Source organism: Panthera uncia, chromosome F1 (genome assembly GCF_023721935.1).
Source record: "Panthera uncia isolate 11264 chromosome F1, Puncia_PCG_1.0, whole genome shotgun sequence".
In the NCBI taxonomy this organism is placed as follows: Eukaryota; Metazoa; Chordata; class Mammalia; order Carnivora; family Felidae; genus Panthera; species Panthera uncia.
In genome coordinates, this window is record NC_064813.1 from 35,657,115 (window position 1) to 35,681,847 (window position 24,733).

General features: G+C 34.2%; 1 protein-coding gene across 4 annotated transcripts in view; it reads right to left on the minus strand.

Moving 5' to 3' along the window:
- The window catches only part of DENND1B (DENN domain containing 1B), a 255,997-nt gene that overhangs the window by 165,923 nt on the left and 65,341 nt on the right, over nt 1-24,733 (minus strand). For all 4 annotated transcript variants that reach the window (XM_049634299.1, XM_049634300.1, XM_049634301.1 and 1 more), the window contains exon 3: nt 19,449-19,492. In XM_049634299.1, the coding sequence (XP_049490256.1) occupies nt 19,449-19,492 (44 nt within the window). The remainder of the gene's footprint in view (nt 1-19,448; nt 19,493-24,733) is intronic.

A 24,733-nucleotide genomic window follows, 5' to 3' on the forward strand; every position in this document is an offset into this window, starting at 1 on the left:
GAAAATTTTCTTAAAAGTGTGATGTCTTTTCAGCAAGTCTCCATCACTTTTTTAATCATTTTAAAAATTATTTTACACTTATTCATTTTTTAAGAGACAGATATAGAGCATGAGCAGGGGAGGGGCAGAGAGGGAGGGAGACACAGAATCCAAAGCAGGCTCCAGGCTCTGAGCTGCCAGCAGAGAGCCCCGCGCGGGGCTCAAACCCACGAACTGTGAGATCATGACCGGAGCTGAAGTCAGACGCTTAACCGACTGAGCCACCCAGGCGCCCCTCCATCACTTCTTATCACGGATTCTTCTCAGCTGCTGCCACCAGCGATCTCTAATTTCTTCATCTAATAACCTTTTTCCCAGTATTTATCAAACTTGACTTTTCTGCAGTGTGTCACATTTCATTTATTCATGTAACATGCATTTACTCAGTATCTACCAAGCAAAAAAACACTTGGGATTATAAAATGAAAGTGATCTCCCCCTTGACCTAAGGAAGCCCAGGTTTCTCCACAACCACTCTTGCTTACAAGTCTCTTCCTGAGATGTCTTTTTTCCACTTTATCTAGATCTCCTCCCATGAGTACCATTTCTTTTAGGCTGCTTCATGACTCCTTCTCCATAAGCCTTCTCCATCAGTGGTCTCCAGAGTTCTTCTGTCTTTAGGCTTCACGTCTCGATAGGGAATCTAACCTTACTGCTAAACACAGTGGATGAAAGTCTGGGCTCTCTAGCCAGAATGAGAGGTTCAAAACCCAGGTCATCTACTTAACAGCTATGTAGAACCATGTCATCATCCTTTCCTAAACTCCAGTCAGAGGTTTCCTACTACTTAGAAGACATCGCTACCAGAATACGGGACATATCCAAAATTGAAAACCCCATCCTTCCTTCAAAATATGCTCCTCCTCCTCCTAATGCCTTATTTCTATGCTTTCAGGCTTTTTCTCAATCTAACTTTTTCCAAACTTTAGAATCAGGCAACAAGTTTTCATTCACTATACACAAGCACATCAGAAACTAGTTAAAACCACACGGACCTCGTGTCTGCATTCACCAAAATGACCACTAGACTGCATTGTTGTCTTTTCTGGTCAAATAGGCTAAGGGTAACAATATGTGTTATCACTTAGTACTAGCTTATTATAAGATAAGTTGCAATGTTATCACTTATCTAGACAAAGTGTACATGAATTAACATGTAACTATATATTTGAATAATTTATAATAGTAAAAAATAGTTAATATTTTAAATAGAATATATAAATAGGATATCACAACTGGTTAAAATATTCAATTTTTAACAACCATCAAGTTAATTTCTGAAATTAGATCTATTTAAAAAACCAAACATTAACCAAGTGTTGTGTACTACTTGAAACATTTCTATGAAATATTATACCTAACATTATGTCTTTAAGATTTAAAAAGCCTAACATATGCAAAGTCTATTAAAATGCACATAATTTATCTTACCCAAAATGAAAATATATCTAATAAATAATACTATTCATCTGGCCTCTTTTAGCTCTCCCTTAACATACAAATGCATTCCTTTTCTCCCAAACATAGCAGCTGGGAATGAAAGGAAAGATTTCAAATGATCATTTTCACATCATATTCCATCATCTTTTCATCAGTTTTTCCTAGCTTTTCTTTGAGCCCATTCTTTTACAAGAGGTCTCTTTTTAGATCAATCCATATTTCCATAATCCACACTGCTGTTTCCTCCTCTTCTCCCCAGGGTGGACTAACCCCCACATCCACAACTATGGCTTACAACTGTCATTAAGCCTTACAACAATAACAAGATAACAAAAGAACGGGTGGGGATGAGGCTAGCCAGTACCATATGTTGATCAAGTTCAACACTTTCAGCTAGTAGAGAATGTCTTAAACTTCAAAATTTTAGTAGTAAAATGCTTTTTATATCTACTTATAATCGTATTTTAGGCTTAAATTTTAAACATTAGTAAACAACCTGGGAATACTACTTTAAAAGAGCTTATCATCTGTTAATAATGTACTGAAATGGGGAGGGAAAATGGAAATAACCGAACAAAAAGGTAAGGTGGCAACTTATGGTTTGTTACAGATTCTTGTAACCTACAAGCCTCACTCAACTTACGCCAATTCCTAAAAAAGAAATTTCCCCAAAGCTATTTTTTAAAGCAGTATACAGTTATAAAAAGCAAGATTATTTCAAAGTAACATATTCCATGTGAATTAATATTGACTTTATGTCAATTTTGAAAAATTTTAATTTTTCCCTCAAGTAACATCTGAAACTATGTTACTTTTGTTGCCATTTTTGTCTCACAGTTAACTAATCTTAACTTCTTTTTCAATTAAAAATTAAGAAAATTTGAAATGTAACATTTTGAACTGGCAGACTTTCATGTTTCTTGTATCTTATATTTAAATATTATTATATTTCTATATGGTTTATTTTATAATATTTATTTCTATAATAAATAAAATTATTTTATATTTAAATATTATCTGATATTTAAATATTGTTTTCCTCTCCTGACTTTGGAAGAATTACTTCTGATTCCTCAGCCTATGTTATGTTACTTTGAAAAAATTATTTCTCAACTGTTCTCTCAAAGATTCAAGACCCCTTATAGAACTAATTCCAGATTTACTTTTGCCACAATAAAAAGTAATTTTCTGTGAAACCACATTTACCTTTTTCAATCTGCATCATCTATTATTTTTTTCATTTCTGTAGCCTGCCCAGTAATGCCTGATGTGCCAAAATGGGTCTGAATCATTTGCATAATTAGAATATAATAATTAACACTGCCATAAAAATAAATCTAAAAACCTCACCTCTAAAGAGCTCATTAAAATAAAACTTATGCACCTTTAAGCAGAAAAATAAAGTCATTTTTTCAGGGGCTCAAATGTTATTATCTAAAATGTATGCAGAAATACTCTTTTCAATAGAAGTTTGCTAGTTTTGCAAGCTTGCTAGCTTGCCGTTTGCTAATAAATACTTCAGCTATTAAGCAAATTTCTAAAATATCGCTTGCATTTTTCCAAATTAGTTTCTCTGTTTGCAATAAAATTTTAAAACTTTAACAGTGGAAAATAGAAGATAACATTCAGGTAAAGTAAGAATGTGATCTCATTTGGCCTCAAGCATTCTAACACTGCATCTACAAAAGAAACAATCATGTGTATATAAAGAAAGATGGATAGAGAGAAAGACATAATTGTGGTGATTTTCTTAAATTTAATTTTAGGTACTTCCTCCATGCTTGCCAGTTATTTATAATGTTTTATTCTGCTTCTTCTTTAGACAAAAGAATGTACAAAAAAGCTAATGCTGTATCTAAAACACAAATTAAATAAGAAGTAATTGATACTTCAGGGTTAGTTAGATCACTGATAAAATACTGAACTATGAAACAAAGTATGCAAGCATTATATAATTCTCTTATATCAATCATATCTCTTTCCAAACTTTTACTTAATTAAAAATTAAGGAATCAATTTACCTTAGAAATATGTGTCCATATATAATACATACGCTTATAAGGGCAGTTAAAAATTAACCATCACACATCAAAAATTGGTATAAGACATTTCATCCTTCCCATTTAGAAAAACAATAGTTGGTATAGAATGCAATTATTTCTTGTGTGTCTGATGGGATCAACTGAATAGTTAAAAATGACATAATCAAGTCCAAACAAGCAAAAAAATTTTTCTAATTTTTAAATATCTGCATTTAAACATTTATTGTGAATATATTCAGATCTAATAGATTATTTTCAAATAATTTACATCTTTATAACTGATGCAAGAAACAAAATTATAGAATGTCCAGCTACCAATCTACTTCAATTTCAAATCATAAAAAACTTTATTTGTTCTGACCAAATCCTTTTAAAATCATTAAAAGAAGAAATACAGTTGACCCTTGAACAATGCAGGGGTTAGGGGCACTGAACTCCCATGCAGTAGAAAATCCACATATAACTTTTTACTCCCCCAAAACTTAACTACTAATAACCTATTATTGACTGGAAGACTTACTGACAACATAAACAGTCAGTTAACACATATTTTGCATGTCATATGCATTATATACTTTATATTACTTGTAATATATACGTGTATATACTATACTTATAGTGTATGATGTACATTACTATATATTACTTATGATGTACATACTGTATATTACAATAACATAAGCTAGAGAAAAGAAAATGTTATAAAAAACAGAAGAAAGAGAAAATACTTTTACAGTGCTGAACCTTACTGAAAATAATCTGCATATAAATGGACCTGTGCAGTTCAAACCCATGTTGTTCAAGGGTCAGCTGTGTTTCTTCTTTGATAGATGTGTAAAAAAAATTTTTAATAAAGAACAGGCATTCTTCCTAAACCATGCAGACTAAAAATGAGACATCACTGAACATGAAAAGAAAATTGTATATGGTGCTGAGTATATTTGTTTTGGGACCTGCTAACTAGCTGGCTACCTGCAGTTGTAAAAGACCTATGAAAATACAGCTGAAGGGTTATAATATGTTTTTCTGTTATTGTATAATATATAGTTTCTCACTACTCTTCTCTCTTAGAACTGTCATTCAAACTGTTTCCAGACAATTCCTCCCAAGATTTGCTTTATGGAATTTTTATTACTGTTGTAATTTAGAATTATCATGTAATATGTGCACTTTTCTCAAAGCATTTCTAAATGCATTTTTATCACCTAGCATGGGAGCACATACTATGTTGTCAACATATGCTGAATTTCAAATTTTTTTTTGAATTTTAATTTTTTTTAACCTTCTCTAGAAAGGTTAAAAAAGAGAGAAGGAGCACACAAGTCAGGTATTCATCATGAACAAATAGTCATGGAGCTGCTAAATTTTCATGACTAACCCCTCTGCTAAGCCACATCTTTTCATTCATATTTTGATGAATCTCTGTTATATAACATCAGTGTGAAATCTGCCTAAATTTAATATTCTATACTATTCTTAAATCCATTTCTCTTAGATTATCTTGTTCCTATTTTTCTAAGGTTAAGATAACCTATCATGAGATTATTCAACTTCCCTTGGTCTATCACTCATTTATCTAGTCATTCAAAAGCCATTCATTCATATTATGTACCAGCCACTGTGCTAGATGTTAGAATTGAAAAATGAGAAGATTCTGCCCCTTGAAACTTAAAATACACACACACACACACACACACACACACACACACGCACGCACGCACATGCACACACACAAACACGGAGATAGACACATTCAAAAAGGAAATATAACTGTAGAATATAGAGGTATACCCAAGAAGCTATGGATATGCGGACAGGCTGCTTTGGAGGTCAGGAGAGCCTTCAAAGAAGAATTAATTTTCAAGCTAAGATTTAAGAGTAAGTAAAATTGGACACAATGAAAGAAAAAAAAGAATGGAAATGGGCAGTAAAACAGAACTGCCACACGCAAAAATAAGAAATGGGACCTGGGAAAAGCGAGGGACATGGTATGAAGAAAATTTGATCATGTCCTCTCATTTGCTGAATGCCCACCCAAGGGCTTCATACAGACCTTAAACCCTGCACTGAATCCTGTGAAGTAACTATCATGTCATTCATTGCAGAGGATACTTGTTTCATGGAACAAGGCATAGAACTGGCAAAATTCAAACTCCAATCTATACCATAAAATGTATATACAAGTCTTCTAATTTCACGCAAGAAATAAAATTCTAAAGTCTCATGCTATCACTCTACTCCCATATCAAATCATGACATTCATTATTGTGTCTTCCAATATACTAGGGTGCCATACTCAGTTACCCTAACTATACATATATACATACACACACATGTATATACACACACACACACACATACACACACATACACACACACATATATATGTATATAGTAGTGTCTTCCAGTCATTCTTTAAAAGATGACCACATTAAGGAAAATACTCAGTGGTCAAGGAATAAGGCTTAAAGATCACCCACCATGCACTCCTCCTAACTATCAGCATCTCGAAAGGAATCTCAGAATACAATCAGAACATGAAACTGATGCCACAACTATATTCTCTTCCTAAACATCCTTCTACTGCCAGCTTAGAGACCTGTAAACTGCCTTCTCTTCAGTGGTACCCTAAAAGCTGGTCTCTGACAACCTTCAATCCCAAAAATAATCAATGAAAATTCACACTCTTCCAGCTTACCAGTTTAACTGTCACTGTTCTATATGTTCCAGCTAACAATAAATCTTGGTAAAGCAAAAGGCAATATTGTAGACAGGACCTATGCAAAATATACAGGATAAACTTCCCTTTCTCGCATCCCATTACTCCCTTTTCCTCAAGTCATGTCAGGGTAGGAACGACAGTAAAGAAGATATAAGAAACAAAGGTGCTTTCAACATTCCTGACACTGAGTATTCCTAGAATACTGCATTCTTCCAAACCAGCCCCTGCCATCTGTCCTTCATTTTTTCCACCTTTTTTAAAGAGGAAAGCACACTTTATCACCACTGCCCAAAGCTAAACTTTCCACTTGGAGTTGTGATGCATTCTCATACTTACAGCCTGTGTATTAGTATCCTAGCACATACAGTATGTTTCATGATCAATTTAATTTTGTCTCCCCTACTGGACTGTGAGGTCTTTTGGAGCTGGGAACTTCTTATAGTTATCCTTATTTGTCTAGTATTAGAAAAAAATAACGCATAGTGTATACGCAAGTCGTACCGGTCATCTTGCCATCTCTGCTAATTCTTGCTATAAAAACAATCAACTCCTAGCTTCTATCTTTAATCTTTCCTTTTAAAACGGCTTCTTGCTATTTTATGTAAACATGGTCTTCCCTCCTCAAGCCTTTTAATCAAAAGCTACAAAAAGTATACTACATATTGCCACCACTGGGAGAATTAGTCTAAACTTACTATCTCCTCTTCCTTACTAACCACTAAACTCTTGGCTTCTTTAAGTGTGCAACGTCTTCCTTCACAGACTTTCTACATTACATTGTTAGTAATTTTCAGGGCATTTATTACACCTAGCCTTCTGTTTCAATTATATGTAGAAGTGAATACTGTAAAAACAACAAACAACGATTTGCTCCTGCATCCCCATGTATGCAGGGAAAAACTGAAATTCAGAGAGAAAGAATTATTTCCTTCAAGTCACACATTCAAGTCAGTCTTCTACTGTCTAGTAGAAGACAGAATGATAGTTCACTTTTGACTCTTAGCCTGATCTTCCTTTCCCTGGAAGGAAAGCTTCCTGGAAGGTAAGGACTATACATCTTTTGTTTACAACCTTATGCTGCCAGACCAGTACCTTGCAAAACAAACAAAAATGTATTACATAGATAACTTCAAGACAGCTTTTGCTACGTGTTAATCGCCTAGGTTACGTTCATTTATTCAGTATTTGGCAAAATTTTTCATTTCTTTTAAGAGTAGACCCAAAAACAACTAAAAAGGCCTTGCAAAATATAGCATTACTTTCACCTTCAACTTCCTACATATCTCTATTATCTGTTCACTATATATAGTATACCTAAAAAAAAAAAAAACCCAAATTTTTGGTGTTTGTGAATCTATTATGCCTATAATTCAGAAAGGCTTTTCCTCTTATTAAGTTACTGAATCATATCCTTATCTCTAGGGAGTTTCAATAAACTAGATTACAAAGTCTCATAAATTAAAGAAACTCCTGCACAGATGTTTGTTGCAGTTTTATTCATCATTGTCAAAACTTGGAAACAACCAAGATGTCCTGCAGTAGGTGAATGGAAAACTGTGGTACATACAGACAATGGAAAATTATTCAACACTTGAAAGAAATGAGCTATCAAGCAATAAAAAGACATGGAGGAAGTTTAAATGCAAATTACTAAGTGAAAGAAGCCAATCTGAAAAGGTTACATATTTTATGATTCCAACTATATAACATTCTGGGAAATGCAAAACTATGGAAAAAATAAAAAGATGAGTGGTTGCTAGGGGTGGGGATGGCAGGAAGAGATGAACAGTCAGAGCACAGAGAATTTTTAGGGTAGTGACAATAGCTGTATGATATTATAATGATGAATACATGTCATTAGACATTTGTTCAAACCCACAGAATGTACAACACCAAGAGTGGACCCTAAGGAAAACTACAGACTTTGGGTCATTATGATAATTCTATGTATGTCCATCCTTGGTATGGCATAGAAGGCATCAATCTGGTGAGTGATGCTGATAATGGAAGAGGCTATACATGTGGGGGAGCAGGAGGCATATGGGAAATTGCTGTATCTTCCTCTCAATTTTGTTGTGAATCATAATGTCCTCTCAAAAATAAAGTCTTTTAAAAAAGTTTTTAATAAAGGATCTCTGTTCTGAATGGTTTATAGAGATATGTACATAAAGTGAATATCCCCAAAAGTCCTATAAAATAAGAAAACTGAACTTCTAAAACTTCAAGTGGGCTAGCTGTCAAAAAAAATTCTTAAAGAATTCAAATTCACATGAGTAAGGTCAATCTTTAGCACTCTTATCTAGGTTTATCATTTGGTTTAATACATATAGCTGTCTTTTATTTATCAATGTTAAATATAATACAAGCATACATTTATTCTCCCTGGGCTTTTCTTCCCTAAACTCATGCAGGTGTACTGAACAAATAAGCTAACATGATATAATGTTTAAGGTTATAGACATGCAAATTTCTATTATAAAAAATGCAAATTTCTATTCAACTACATTGAATCATTATTTTGGTAAACTTATTTCAACAGTAATTATATTTTGTTATATATCTGCTTAAACAGAATTTTCAAAATCTTTAGGTCACCAAAATATTAAACTGCTATTGAGTTAATTAATGTATAATTATTGGATGCCCAGATAATTCCTAAGAAAGAGTATAAAAATATTGGATTACTAAGCATAATTTAAGTCTGTAATTTTCTCATTTTTGTATGCTATAAAATAGTTATGCTTTGGGCCATGTTAACAAATGTGCTCATTTTCCCCACTTTACAAAGATGTACATGGAATGCGTGTGGTTTCAGAAAGTTGTATTATGGGTATTCATGTGGTCTGGTAGTCTGCTAACATGTTTGTGTATGCCATAAAGTTCTCAGTTATCCACCCCTCAGAGTTTTTCTTTTTCTATGAAATAGAAATTACTTAGGTTAAAAGTTATCATTAATGAGTATTTAAGATTACACGAGAGGAGTGCCTGGGTGGCTCAGTCAGTTGAGTGTCCCATTTCAGCTCATGTCAGGACCTCGCTGTTCGTGGGTTCGAGCCCCAAGTCAGGTTCTATGCTGACAGCTCAGAGCCTGGAGTCTGCTTTGGATTCTGTGTCTCCCTCTCTCTCTCTGCCCCTCCCCCACTCATGTTCTGTCTGTCTCTCTCTCTCTCTCAAAAATAAACATTAACAACAAAAAAAGAGACTACACTAGGAACAACAGTGTCCGATAAATACAACTGTGTATATGCTTTTGTTTTCAAAAATAGTTTTGTCCTGAAACAGCACTTCTTGGGCTTTTTTACCTCCTATATTCTTGGAACTTATTGAGGATGGTAAAGAGCTACTCTATATAATATTTATTATATATTATTATATAATAATATATTACTGAATATTGAATACTGAAACCACATTAGAAACTAAAGCGGATAAATTTTTAACAGATATAGGAATTGATCTGAGGACAGCAATCTGAGATGCGCTACATGTTAAAACAACATAAAAGTAATGGTCATGATGATGATGAAATTAGTTTGGCCTTGCAGATCTCTGAGATATGTCTTAAAGTGTCAGTTGTTCTGAAACATGAGAGGCCACAATTACATCAAACTCAAAATGTGACTTTTGTCTGTCTTGTTTGATAACACCTGACTCTGAAAAGAAGTTATGATAATTATTAAAATCCACTCAACCTTGATGGGTTTGCTTCCTTGGATTACTAATGTCTTTGCCTACAATGTAAAAGGTTATTCTCACCTCTTTGTGCCTCCAAGATAGCCAAAATTCTGTGTTGTAACAGAATACTTTCTGCACTTAATACTGAGTTTACTATGTCTTTTATTAGTTAAGGGGAGAAAAAGTACAAAAGTTCATTTATGAAAAAGCTATTCAATAGTATTCCTGACCATATTTATTTTAAATATTTTACTGTCACTTTGATTTAACAAATAACCAAGTGTAGCTTCTTGGATCCCATCTTATTCAAACATTCGAATCTTCTAACAGCTTTTTAAATTTTGCCTTCCCAAACTCAGACTCTGAATATGAAAAAAATTTAAAAATTTCCAGGATATGTTTTTATAACTAAAACTATTTGGAGACTTCCTAGAGGTTCTTTGAAAACCACAGAGATCTTTTCTTTTATATTATAAAATGAGATGCTAGAAATAATTTGGTTACAATAAGGGTTGCACAAAAAAACACTGGAAAATCAGAAGAGATGCTTAGCCTGCACTATGTTGAACTTGCATATGTAAATTTTATGAATATGAGTAACTGAGAAATCATATGCTTTATGGGAAGTCCCTAGAGATACACCAATGTCCTTGCTATCCATAATGTGTTTTGCTCTCCAGAAAAACAATCAAATCTCTTATGAAATAGCTCTGTTAGGCTTTCCTATACTTATTAGAGTTCTGGCAATACTTTGCTCAATTATATTAGACAATAATATAATATTGCCAGTTATAAGTTCAGTTATTATTTTAAACACTTACTTGGCCGTAACTTTTACTTCTTTATTCTATATACTGGCATCTTCTAGGCCAGTAGTCCTCAACTAGGTATGCACATCAGACTTACCCATGAAGTTTTACAAAAATACATTTTTCTAGGCCCTACTTCAGACATCCTAAATCTCTTTACTTGATATTCCTGGTACATTCTTGCTATATTATGTCTCAGGATTATTGTATGCTGTATCTCAAGATTTTTTCTCTACACAAATTTTGTTCAGCTACCTTTATACATCAGATATAACTTTAACTCCTTTGAAAACAGGCTAATTTCTTCTTTCATTTTCTCTAAAACCTTTTTGATTGGCTTTATTATCTTCAATTTTCATATAATAGAAACAACCAAATTTTCTTTTCCATATTTTATTTTTATTATGAAATCTCACCAGACCTTTCACATTTGTTTTGGGTTTTTTTTTTTAAATCAAAGTAGAGTTGACATACAATGTTATATTAGTTTCAGGTATACAACACAGTGAATTAACAGTTCGATATATTATGCACTGCTCACCATGATCAGTGCAATTAGCAGGTGTCACCACACAACGTTATGACAATATCATGAACTATATTCCCTATGCTGTACTTTTTATCTTGTCTATCTTATGCCCATAACCCCCAACCTTTTACATTTGAAAATTATCAGTAATACATTATGATTAACCCTCTATCATTTACAGATAGTTTAGTTTTATTTCTGATGCTTGCCTTAAGGCTCTGCTATAAGCTACAGGCCAGAGTTTGTGTTTTTAACAAATAGGTCAGTCTCAGAGCCTTGGAAAAAGGTTGTATCAGGTATTTCAAACTACTGACACTTCAAAGAATAGTCTCTGATATACAGGTCTTTGAGCTGACATCATTAGGTAACTTTCAGGCTATTCCAGTGGACTGGAGCAGGACTTCCAAGACTTGCTTTGGTCAAGAAGCAGAAACTTCCATGAGACTGTTTAGGCAAAATCCAGCAAAACAATAATTAATTGAATTGCACTGAATAATAACAAGGGCAATTTTATTGTTTAAAATATTAAGAATGCCGTTTAATGATCTATTTTCTGGACACTTAAGGAAGCCCTTCCTCCTCTTCCTACCGTCTATAACCTACAAAAATTTAGTAAACTCTGCTACTACAAACTGAATTATGTTTAAGTTACATCTTATTCTCACTGATTCTCTCCCTCCCCGAGTTCAGAATTTCTTACTAAGTTCCCTCATTTTTCCACAGCAATGTTGTTTTCTTTCATAAATTCAACAAATCTTTCTTTCTACCAGTATATTACTGGAACACTGATTGCACTACCAAGACCTTAAAAGTGTCATTTTTGAGAAAGATGCTTGTTTAATCAGCCACGCAAAGGCACTCTGAAGGAACAAAGATTACCTGTACTTATGGAGCCTACCAAGTCCTCCCAGAAAAAGTGTCCTAATGCCTGGCTACCGGATCCAAATTGACAGGTGTTAAAGAAAGTCCCTTCCTCATACACCAGGAACCTTAACAAATTTTGCGAATCTTGAGAAGAGAAGAATTTACCAAATTTTTAGGGAGTACATGTAAAATCTGGGAAAGATATTTGCTTGGACTTAGTTTCCCTAGCTTTGGGATAGCAAGTAACAGGGGCTTTTAAAAGTCTGATCTGAAATCTTGTATGAAAACTTTAGGAAAAAGGTTAACTTTGTAGACTCAGCAATTGTTCTACACTGCACAGTTTGAAGTATGTAAGTTCACGGAGGCCTGTAGCCTAAATTAACACTCTTGCTGCACCCATGCAAATAATCAGGCCAAACCTTTAGGGACATGATTTATTTTGTTATCTAGAATAATCTTTCTTTGAAATTATTATGCTTGCAAGAGGAAGAGGAAGACTATAGGAAAAATTTGTGAAAAATTGAAATGGACCAAAAGATTACTGGTTGCTTTCAATGGGAAACAAGCCATTGCCTGACACACTCTTCTAGGGGCTCTGGGCCTTTCATTGTCTTGAAGCTATTTTACAACCCTAAATTGTAAATAAATGATAGCAATACAAATAATATTTATCCACAGACATGTATCATAGAAAAATATTTATCCACAGACATGTCTCACAGAAGGACAACTGATTTCCCTTCTCCCTCACCTTTCCCCATGTGGATAAAGCCACTTTTGTGTCTATTTGTACATTTATTACAGCATTCCTAATTTGTCTATATCCTACTGAATAATATACAGCATTTTGTTCATACCTTCAATCAATTAATGAGTTTTAAAAAACTTCAAAATAAAATGTTAAATCTGTATTAGAGTCATGATTATATTTTCTTTTAAAAATTACTCTTTAATAGTAGTCTCAAACACATTTAGTCTAATGGGTAAGTAGAAAGTAAGGAAGATGACAGATATAATAAGTGCTATAATATGGAAAGCATAAAATGCCAAGGGAAGTCCCAGGAGGTACATTCAATCCAGACCTGTGACATAAAGAAAAGCCTTTGAAGGAAACGACCTCTAAGCCAAGACCAGAAAGACGGGCAAAAGAGAGTACAAGCAGGAGATTAGCATTTCAGACAGAAAGACTCACATGTTCAAAGAATACAAATAAATGGTACAGAAGGGAAACTAATGTCCAATATAAAATACAGACCACTTTTTAAATAGATAATGGAAAGGGAGACAGAAATATAGGAGGCTAAAGATGTAAACAAAGGACTCGAAACAAGAAAACTTGAGGGTGTTAAGAAGCTGAACCTTATCTTGAAGATGTCAAAGGGGAGTCGGCTCTGGCATCAGTGTCTGGCTTGAAATAATGGCTCTACTACTTAAGAGTTGTGTGGCTTTCACTGGGTAAATTAAGTATTTTGTAGTTCTGTTTCTTCATCTGTAAAATGGGAATTATAGTAGTCCCTTCACTTCACAGGGACATTATTCGGATTAAATGAGCAAATACAGGCCAAGTACCTAGAAACTGCCTGGCACATTGTAAGAAACCAATGACAGTTAGCGATAGGAGTAGAGTATTTGTTTTTTAGAGAGATCATTCCACTGTCTTTTAGATCATTCTAGCTTCACTGTGGAGAATAAATTAAATAGGGACAAAAACAGAAAGAAGAGTTGGGAATATGTGAATTACGGACAGGACTCCAGAAATAAAGAGAAGTGGAGAGATTTAGGAGACATAAACGAGCCACAAACAATAGGGTTTGATGACAGACTGGCAACAGCAGTTGGGTGAGGGAAAGAGAAGTAAAAAATAAATACATAAAGTCTCTGGCCTGGGAAAGCAGCTTAAGTGAGAGCATTCACTGAAATAAGACCTACAAAAACAAGTACTCCGGGTAACTCACATTACTCAGGTAACACAGCAGGCACAGTAATACAAAACTGAGTCGAGAACACAAAAAGAGGAATGCCACAAAATATCACAGAAGATAATACACTTCAGTTGCATTATGGAGAAGGTACATCAGAGAAACAGGGAAAGGTCATCTGAGGCATGTGAAAGGGCCCAGGAGCATAATGACCTGCAGTTTGTGTGAAAATAGGAAAAGTACTGCAAAGACTGAAGGTAAGTAAGAAGTATGACCCTAGGGTCAACTCTTCCTAATCTTCTTTCCTATCTAAAAACTGAGCAAAAGGTCTTAATGATTTCTGATGCCTTGGCCATTACTAAAAGATCATGGCTCCGTGGTCCCATGACTTCTGCTGATAGCCACCCTGAAAAAAAAAAGGAAATCTTAAACAGAGTTTAAGATTTTCATAAAAATAGCTAACTAAAGGGTAACAAACTTTTGCCAGTTAAACAGCAAATACCCACTGTGGTCATCAACTAATGGCACAGAAATTTCAGAAAGTCAGAAAGCACACATCAGAGAAGAATTTTTAAATATTAGTATCTTTTATGCTATTAAACTATAAATCTTCCTGAAGGTCTATAAAGCAGGGAAAATTTCAAACTTGTTATTCACCTATAAAAATCACAGTCTACAGGAGCGCCTGGATGGCTCAGTCAGTTAAGCATTCCGCTTCAGCTCAGGTCATGATCTCACAGCTCGGGAGTTCAAGCCCCACTTACAACTCTGTGCCGACAGCGCAGAGCCTGGAGCCTGCTTTAGATTCTGTGTCTCCCTCTCTCTCTCTCTCTCTGTCCCTCCCCGGCTCGTGCTCTGTCTCTGTCTCTTAAAAATAAATAAATGTTAAAAAAAATTTAAGTGACAGTCTACATAAAGCAGGTTTATCTATGCCTCATCATAAATTAATAAACATTTGTGGCTTTGCAGTATTTTAACAAACTATTAGTTCACACTTACGGAATGTTTTCTACATGCCAGGCATGATGCTGAGTCCTTTACAGACTTCAGATCATTTCATTCTTATCATAATTCTGTCAGATCAGTAAAATCAGTCCCATCTGGCAAATGAGCAATTAAGAGAGATTAAGTCCCTGCCCAAAGCAACATTTCTCACAATCTATAGAGCCACTATTTAAACACAAACCTGTTTGATTTCAGCATTTATAAGATTTTATTTCTGACTCTCCCCTAAAAGTGTATTTTTCTCACAAAGACTGACTCCTCTCCTACAAGAAACATAGACTAACAATGGTCCAAAGAGGGCATGGTATGAGCTATAGAAATGTGAACCCTGAAAATGACAAGCAGAGAGTAGGGGGGATTAAGTATTCTGCAAAACAGCCTCAAGCCATTAAGCATAAAAATGAACAACAGAGAACTAAGGGCAAAGGAGAGAGTATCTTGATAGCAGCAAAAAGAAACAAAATTACTCCTTTTATACAGAAGCCTGAACCTCTCCCAGATGTATGAAGAGACACTGCAAGTACCAGTGGCATGGATGGGCGTCTCCTGCATTAATCTTCTCAGCCAGAGCCCTCAATGTATTTGCAAAACACAAAGTGGACATCAGTTCAATCCGTTTAGCAATCCTCAAATTGGTGACAGCTTCGTACTTCCCCTGGCTGTAAACACTTCTCCATTCTTCTCCAATCCCCAAAGTCCCCTTCCATCACTCAGACTAGAGGTAATTCAACATTTCCTGGAGTGTCAAAAGTCAAGTTTCGTCCTCTCATCACTGTTCCTCTCTACCCCATGCCCCCCAGAACACCCCTGCCTGAAGCCTCCCTCTCCTCCCTTACACTCATCTTCATGTCCACGCCTAATGTAACCAACTCTTTCAGATCCCTCAGATGCCCTCAGCTGAACTACTACAATAGCTAAACTAATTTCCCTGTTTCTGGTTTCTCCCACAACCAATCCATTCAGAAACCTCTCCTGGACTAATCTTCCTAACCTACTTATTTTGTTATGTTACACTTTCCTCAAGTTCCTTTCAAGGACCAACTCTTTAACAAGGCCATTAATGTTACCAAAACCCAGCCCCATTCACATTTACAGTTTCATCTCCTACTTCCCTCTACAAAATTCTGCACTGTACCTCCCACCACAAAAAAATCAAAACTCCTGAAATGTAATTTTGAGGTCCCACTGGCTCCTCCACCAACTAAAGAAGGAAAATACACCCGAGGAGCAGGTAATAAACCAACTTTGGTTTATTGACGAACCAACAACTCTATGTAGAAGAACCAAAGGATAATGAATTGATATTATTTCTTTAGATTCAATCACACCCTGATTTCAAATTATAATGATACTGAGGGGGGGAAACTGTTATGATAAATTATTTTTTAAGTTTATTTTGAGAGAGAGAGAGAGAGAGAGAGAGAGAGAGAGAAAGAGAGAGAGAGCACAAGTCGGGTAGGAGCAGAGAGAAGCAGAATCAGAATCCCAAGCAGGCTCCGCACCATCAGTGCAGAGCCAGATGTGGGGTTTTAACTCGTGAACCATGAGATCATGACCTGAGCCGAGATTAAGAGTCGGAGGCTTAACCGACTGTGCCGCAAGTATTTTCAAAAGAGTTAAAATAAAATAGGTGGGTAGGATTTGGGTCAGCATTCCAAACAGAAAGAATATAGTTTAATTGCTAACAGCACATGATTTTGAATCAGACAAACTTGCCTTCAAATCTTAGCTCTGCCTCTGATAAACAGTGTGATCTCAAGCAAGTTTCTTAAGCCTCAATTTGGAGGATGATTACTATCTCCTAGCAGTACTAGGTGAATTTGAAGATAAAATGAATTATGTACCTAAGGCACACTGTATACTGCCCAATACATATTAAGAGCTAAATAAAGAGCTTTTTAATTATTATTACTGAAGCATATCTCAGATCCAGTGAAAAGGCTATTTAGCAAGAAGCAGACAGTATATGACAATAGTAAGCAGTAAGAATGAGAAATATACAGAGTACCTCAACCATCTGTAGTATTCAGAATATTCACCAAAAAGCATGTAACAAAACCACTCTTCAAGGTCCTTGGCTAGATTCCTACGTAAAGTTTGGTTCCTTTGGATATAAAGTGGTTAAACAAAATGGTATCGAAAGCTCCTTTCAGCTCTAACCTTCAAAAAAGTGTGTAACTGCTGTGAATTGGAATTCTGCATGTTCATCACCATTACCTGGTGAACTGCTTTTGAAGTGTGCAAGGGCTTACTAATGTTCCACTAACCTCACAAACTTGGGGAACAAAGCAACATTTCAACCCCAAGTAAAAAATTCCTAACCACCAGCCAGTCACAAAGAAGGACAGCAACAGTTGCTCTCACTGAACAACTTACTGCAGCTGAACTCGACAAATACATGACTGCCTTCATGTGAACCCAAGGTGAGGAGTCTTCACGTCTCCTAGGAATTCTCAGGGGCAGTTTAAGAGGGGGAAAATAAAAAACAAAACAAGACGTGACCTGAACAGGAGGTCTATTCTTGGGTCAGTGGACAAGAAAGAATCGAGAAGACCAAAAGAACAGTATTTCAAAATGCTAAACTGAGTCAGGAAGGCTCTAATCTAACTATACATTACTTGGGAACAAACCCAATTATATGTCATATGTCCAGATCATGTCTTCACTATTGGGACTTCTGCATACTTAAGATATTTATAAATCTATTCTTTCTCTAAAGAGCTAAATCAAATTAAGAGAGCATACCCCTCTTTTTATGTGGAAAATAGTCAAGAGCTGCATTATTGAATTAATATTAACATGCCCATTTACTGATTTTTTTCAGTGTAATTTCCTAGTCTTACCCAAAGATTTCACATGCAGAAAGCTATCCTTCCACATATCAAAATCACCTTTCTATATACTTATTTCTGAATAAACTTCTCTAAACAAATATTTTTCTGTATACTTATTTCTGGATGAATTGCTTTAAACAATATTTTTATCAGCTTTCATTTTTATAAATTATGAGAACTGTAAGAATCATATCTGTGAACTTAGGAGTTAGCTCATACTAATATCATTTTATAATTTTAACAATGATGAGATTGTTTTATCCCACTGTTCTGCAGACAAAAAAAATAAATAAATGAATCTGCTTAGCAGAGTTCCAGGAAAGTGCCGATTTCTATAAAAATTAAAATTGGGAGGTGCCTGGGTGGCTCAGTCGGTTAAGCGTCCGACTTCGGCTCAGGTCATGATCTCGCGGTCTGTGAGTTCGAACCCCGCATCGGGCTCTGTGCTGACAGCTCAGAGCCTGGAGCCTGTTTCGGATTCTGTGTCTCCCTCTCTCTCTGACCCTCCCCTGTTCATGCTCTGTCTCTCTCTGTCTCAAAAATAAATAAACGTTAAAAAAAATAAAAAAAAAAATTGGTATTTAACCATGTATTATATAATTCATTTCAAAATGATAAATCTATAATATAAATTTAAAAAAATTTCTATTTACATAGATCATGTCAAAATAATGCATAATTTTGGTCAGACTAAATACTTAAGGAACTATAAAAGACTGTAATTTAAAATAAAAATGGAATAGGGGCACCTGAGTGGCTCAGTTGGTTAAGTGTCCAACTTCAGCTCAAGTCATGATCTCACAGTTCGTGAGTTCCAGCCCCATGTCAGGCTCTGTGTGGACAGCTCAGAGCCTGGAGCCTGCTTCAGATTCTGTGTTTTCTTCTCTCTCTGTCCCTCCCCCGACTCATGCTCGCTCGCTCTCTCTTTCTCTCTCTCTCTCTCTCAAAAATAAACATTAAAAAAAATTTTTAAGTACAAATGAATTAAATTCATTCTGAATTCTCTTATTTTCTTTTAAGAGTCATTTTTATTAAGAAAGATAAAAATTATGTAAAAGTAAAAAATAAGAATTTAACTTATATACGTAAATGATTCAGACATTACTGTAACAAGCAGAGAACTAAATCACAGATTTATAGCCGTTACTACTTACTTCAAGTAGACAGAAATAATAGAAGGGTATTCAACAAAGTATGGTATTGTCAGGTTTTTTTAACAGAAAAAAATTTTAAATGTTTCCAAATATATTCCATAGAGAAATCAAAAGAGTGTAAAAATATGTTGAAATTATAAACATTCAGTTCTTATTAGTTTTAATACAAGGGCTTCTTCATCACCCATCTACTTGGTAACTTTAAAAGATTTCCCAAACCAATTTGACAATAAATTTCATTAAAAAAAAAAGAAGATTTTCCATATACATTCTGAACACATGGCTTCTTTTTCTTACAGTTGGTCAAGAGAAAATACGTATAGTAATTCATATGTTAGAGTAGTTGTTGCATTAACAGTAGTAATAATCATAGTACTCCAATTTTAAACGGTTTTAAACAATTATGTGGTTCCAACCTGGTCGCCAAAGTCCTCTGGGAATTTCCACAATACCACCGGATCTGTAAATAATTGACACACATCATTAAACAGAGGCCAGAGAACACATTTACACCAACATTCTTATAAAACTATCTTAAAGTTGTCAAAGCTACTTTTAAAATGAATTTTTTAATTTTTCTTTAAATATTACAGTTGATTAGGTTAAAAATAAAGTATTTTGATCTTTAAATGACCTTTAGGAACAGGAACAAATAAAATTGGTAACTTAGTTAGATTATTAAAAACCATTTCCATAACTCACTTTTTTATTTATATACTTTAGTTTTAAGATTCTGAAATATGAATTTTCAGATTTAACTACACTGAACACATTACCTTTAATTTGAAAAGAAAAATAAATCTGTTAAATATGTAATCAAATATATTATAGTTCTTAGAAATTAGACCAAGATATATCACCTTAAATTTCCATTTAAAATCCTAAATATTTAAGAACACCTATTAATGCATGCTTTATATCAAAATTCACTTTTAAGATTCCATATTTGCAACTCTATAAAGTCTTTTTTAAAATAATATAAATTGGTAGGTATAAAGCATCAAGCTTACTTAAAATATAATTGATATCCGCAGGGCTTTTAGAGAAGTTTTTCCAATATATTTTATATACTTATTCATATATAAAAACCAATGTTATCTGATAAATATTCCCACTGGCTTTTCATTTCCATTGTTTCTCTCAATGTTTCTTTTCTACTTAGTATATTAAAAATAAGCCCTTTTAATTAGCACTAATAAACATTTTGGTCATGTGCTTTTTAATTCTGTCAAAAAAAAAACCTTCTGAATACCTATAGATGTACTTTCCAAGGATAGTGTACAATGGATAATATTACTTCTGAAAAAGCCTTTGAAAGCTCAAGACAATGAAAATAACAAGTACCACTGACACAACAGGATTTGAACTTCACTCTAAGCAAAAAGACTCAGTAGACCAAAGATATCACTTTATGCTCTCAAAGTAAAAAATTATAGTTCTATTCCATTTTTCCACTATTTCATGTTGCTTTTATAAAAATATAGTCCAAATTTCTATATTATTATATAGAATTTCTATATATTATATTTCTATATATTATAGAATATATAATTTCAAGGTTTTAATTCTAAAACTCAATAATTACCTAGCAATATTTTTAGCATGAGCTACCTCCTCTTGCTGTATTACTTACTAAGTTCAAAAGAATTTTTTTCCAGTTTTAAATTAAAATGAAAGCATACTTTCTATAATTAACCTTTTACTTACTAAAGAATAAAAGGTTTCCACATAAGTCAATAAATAAGAAATCATTTAACATCATTAAATCTTACATAAGATTTAATCATCTTATATAAAAATAATGCATTATAAATTCACAAAGGTAATATTAAATGATCATGCCTTCATGTAAAACAAAGTGTATACATTTCTAAAATGAACGTGACATGCGTTATAGGACACATACAAATACTCAAGACATGGAAGATTATGTTGGAAAATACTTCTGTGTGAGTGTTATGTTGGAAAATATACACGTGTGAGTTAGTTTTACCAAAATGGTAGTTATTAGGATTTGAATCTCATAAAATGAAAGTTATATGATGGAATCTTCATGAAATATTAAGTTATTACTTTGATAAATGTAATACACTAATGGTCATATAAGCAAATCAATTATACAGAAATGTAAAATAGTTCTTTCTTATAATTAACAGAGTTAAAGAGTTTCAATGTGAGTATTTACAATATCCCTTTGAACAATCTCAATTTTATAGCTGTCATTTATGAAAATGTGTTTGATAAATTTTTTACATTTATGTCTTAAAACTAGAACATTTATCTTGTACAGATAATGGTTTGCCCCTGTTCACAGCATTTACCCAAGTATATTTTACTAACTCCCTTTTTCTCATCCCCCATTATACTGCTTTCTTTCTGTATCATCTGTTCTTTCACAGAGAGAATGAAGAAGTGAATTCATGAAAACAGCATCTACTTGTTTAATTATTTATTGGAAAATATCCTCTTTTCACTAAATGAAATTTACACATCAGCACTCAAAAATTTATTGTAACATAAATCCATATTTTGAAATGGATTAACTTAGATACTGCCTGTGTTGTTAGATTTATGCCGTATCTGACACATCTCTATAACAACTTTTCACGAGTACTGCAAAGGAAGAAAAAAAATGGCTCTGATAAAAACTATTATAACCTATCTTAAATTTATGCACAAAGACTGAAATTTTCTATTCCCTGAGGATTACTTTCCAGATACCAGATCCGATCTGGCAATGTTAGGCCAATTTTATGCTTATTTTATGGGTGAAAGGATGAGAACTGCTGGCAGAAATCACCACTGCTGGTGAGAACCAATATACACTGTGCTGTTCTCCTTACCCACGTCTGCCAGCAATTCAAGGGAGACTCTGTGTCTTAACGTGAAAACAACCTTTGCTACCTACAATCTAGAAAACAAATAAATATGAAAGGAAGAATACTTGATTTGTACATAAATGTAGTTAATCTTTTATTTATTGATTGATTGATTGATTGATTTTTGAGAGTGTGTGTGTGTGTGTGTGAGCAGGGGAAGGGCAAAGAGAAAGGGAGGAAAGAGAACACCAAGCAGACTCTGCTCATGCCCAAAGCCGGACATGGGGATTGAACTCATGGACCATGAGATCACGACCTGAGCCAAAATCAAGAGTCAGACACTTAACCAACTGAACCACCCAGGTGCCCCAACATTTTATTTTAATAAGAGATTTTACACTGTAGTAAGGAAAATATAAAAATTGTATGAAATAAGTAAATTTGGAATAAGAGTATTTAAAATATTATTTGTGCAAAACCATCACAAATATTCCAAATTCATGACTAAGGCTTTTTTTTTAATGTAGGGTAAGGGGCACCTGGGTGGCTCAGTCGATTAAGCATCTGACTTTGACTCAAGTCATGATCTTACAGTTCGTAGGTTCGAGCCCTGTGTTGGACTCTGTACCAACAGCTCAGAGCTTGGAGCCTGCTTCGGATTCTGTCTTCCTCTCTCTCTCTCTGCCCCTCCCCTGTTTACACTCTGTCTCTCTTCAAAACTAAATAAACACTACAAACAATTTTGGTTTTTTAATGTAAGGGTGAGATAAATTCAGCAAATTTTTTTTTCCTTTTTAATCAGGCCTTTCACATTTTCTGGCCCCTAACTGAAAACAATAACTAAAATAATTTAAAATACCAGGGTAATAAAACTATGAAATTAAAACATGCAAAGAAAACATTTTAATTTGCATAAACGAATAGCATTTACATAATTTTGTGGCATTCATAGATGAGTATCTTTAAAAATATGTATTTATAAAATCACAGTTCAGAGACCAAATACTTTTGAAAGGTAGAATATATAATATTAGTAAGTAACTTGATGGAGTATAGCTTTCAGTGTTTGACTAACCTACCTTGCAGAATCAGAATTTTATGAATGAGGAAACTGAGGCCAAAACAAGGAGTCTTAGTTATAAGGCTAGTCAATGTGAGAGACTAGAACCTTCTTAGTTGAGATGTAAAGAGCAGCGATTTTAAGTAATTTCTAGAATCAACACATTTCTCTGTCCCGTTTAAGTTCAATTTATTCCATTCAAAAATCTACGCAGTGCTAAAGAAAGAGGAAAAGTCCCTGCCCTCCAAAGTCCTATAGCACACCTGGAACTCTCCAGTTTTTGTGCAAACTATTGTTTTAAACAAGGTATCCTGTAGAAACATTTGGACTGAACTTGAAAATTCACTGGCTTAATAATTGAAAAAAAAAATATTTAATGAAGAAATGGTGATGTCTTTTGAATGTAAATGAGCAAGACTCATTAAAGAAAATATGTAATTTTATTCTTCCACTGATAAAGATATAATGGTGAACTAAACAAAATCAGGTCTCTACAACTTATAGAAAATAAAGCATCTAATATATATAATGCAATAAAATTTAATGAGTATTATACTAAAAGGACAGGATACTACAGGACAACATATGGAAATCTAATCTAATTTAGAGTCACTAAGCTACTTAGGAAGGAAAGTACATGTAAATCAATGTCAAGCAAGCAAAGGATGATTTGGGTTCTAAAGTGGGCAGGGGACAACATTTCAGACTGGAGAAACAATATGCAGGAAGTCTTGGAAGTTAAGAGAAAGAACAATGCACTCTAGAAACTGGAACAAAAAACAAGTAAACTATCTAGAATGCAGAGTGGAAGGAAGAGAATGTCAAGGGATGAAGCTGGAGACGTTAGGGCCAGACTACAGAGTTTACAATGTATGCTGGGTATTGTGGAAAGCCATTAAAGCAGATGATGACATAAACCAAAATCAGAAGTAGCAACTAGACATAAATAAAGAATACAGCAAGAGTGTATGCTGTTATGAAAATCAAGGGAAGAAGTTATATCTAAGAAATTCTCAAACAAATGTGGCAAAACAGTAAGCAAGGTGACAACTAAAAAATGGTAACTATATGTAAAGCATAAAGCCATAATAAAATGAGATTCAATGGAAGGATAGGAAGGAGAAAGCAGATTCAGGAAGATTATGCAGTGAGTATGAATAAGGAAGACAGTGTATGGAGACAACTTATTTAACAAAGACTGTACAAGGAAGATGAAAATAAGTAGGAGGAGAGCGAGATGAAGCTAGATAGATTTGTCTTGTTGTTTTCTTTTCGTATGGTGCAGACTTGAACATGTTTAAATGATAATAGGAATTAATGAGCCAGCAGAGAGCCAAAAAGAAAAGAGATGATATCTCTGAGAAGGCAGGAAGAACGGGATCCTGATCATGATAGTGAGATGAGTCTTGGAGGGAAGCTGGAAATGTTTTCCATTATTATAAGAAAAGAGAAGATATGAACACAAGATTTTAGAATCTGTGGTGCAAAAGCAAAAGTTTTGTGTAAAAATTGCCAATTATTTTCTGTAAAGTAGGAGCAAAGCTCTCTGCTTAAGAGAGAAGTTGTTGGCGGTTTAAGGAGGAAGTGTGAAATAACTGTTTCAGGCATAGTTGAGCACTCAATTTGGTAGGCATCCAACCTAGTGTTTAATGGCAACAATGTGCTATTTCCCCATCATCATCCAACAGTTTAGGCAGAGGAGATAATTGGTAGATTCAGTCAGGGTTGAGGTTTCTGTCAGTCATGAGTGATGGAAAGAAAATTTAAACAGAAGAGTAGTTATAGATATGAATTGCTGATTTAAAGCCAATAAAAAGGGAAG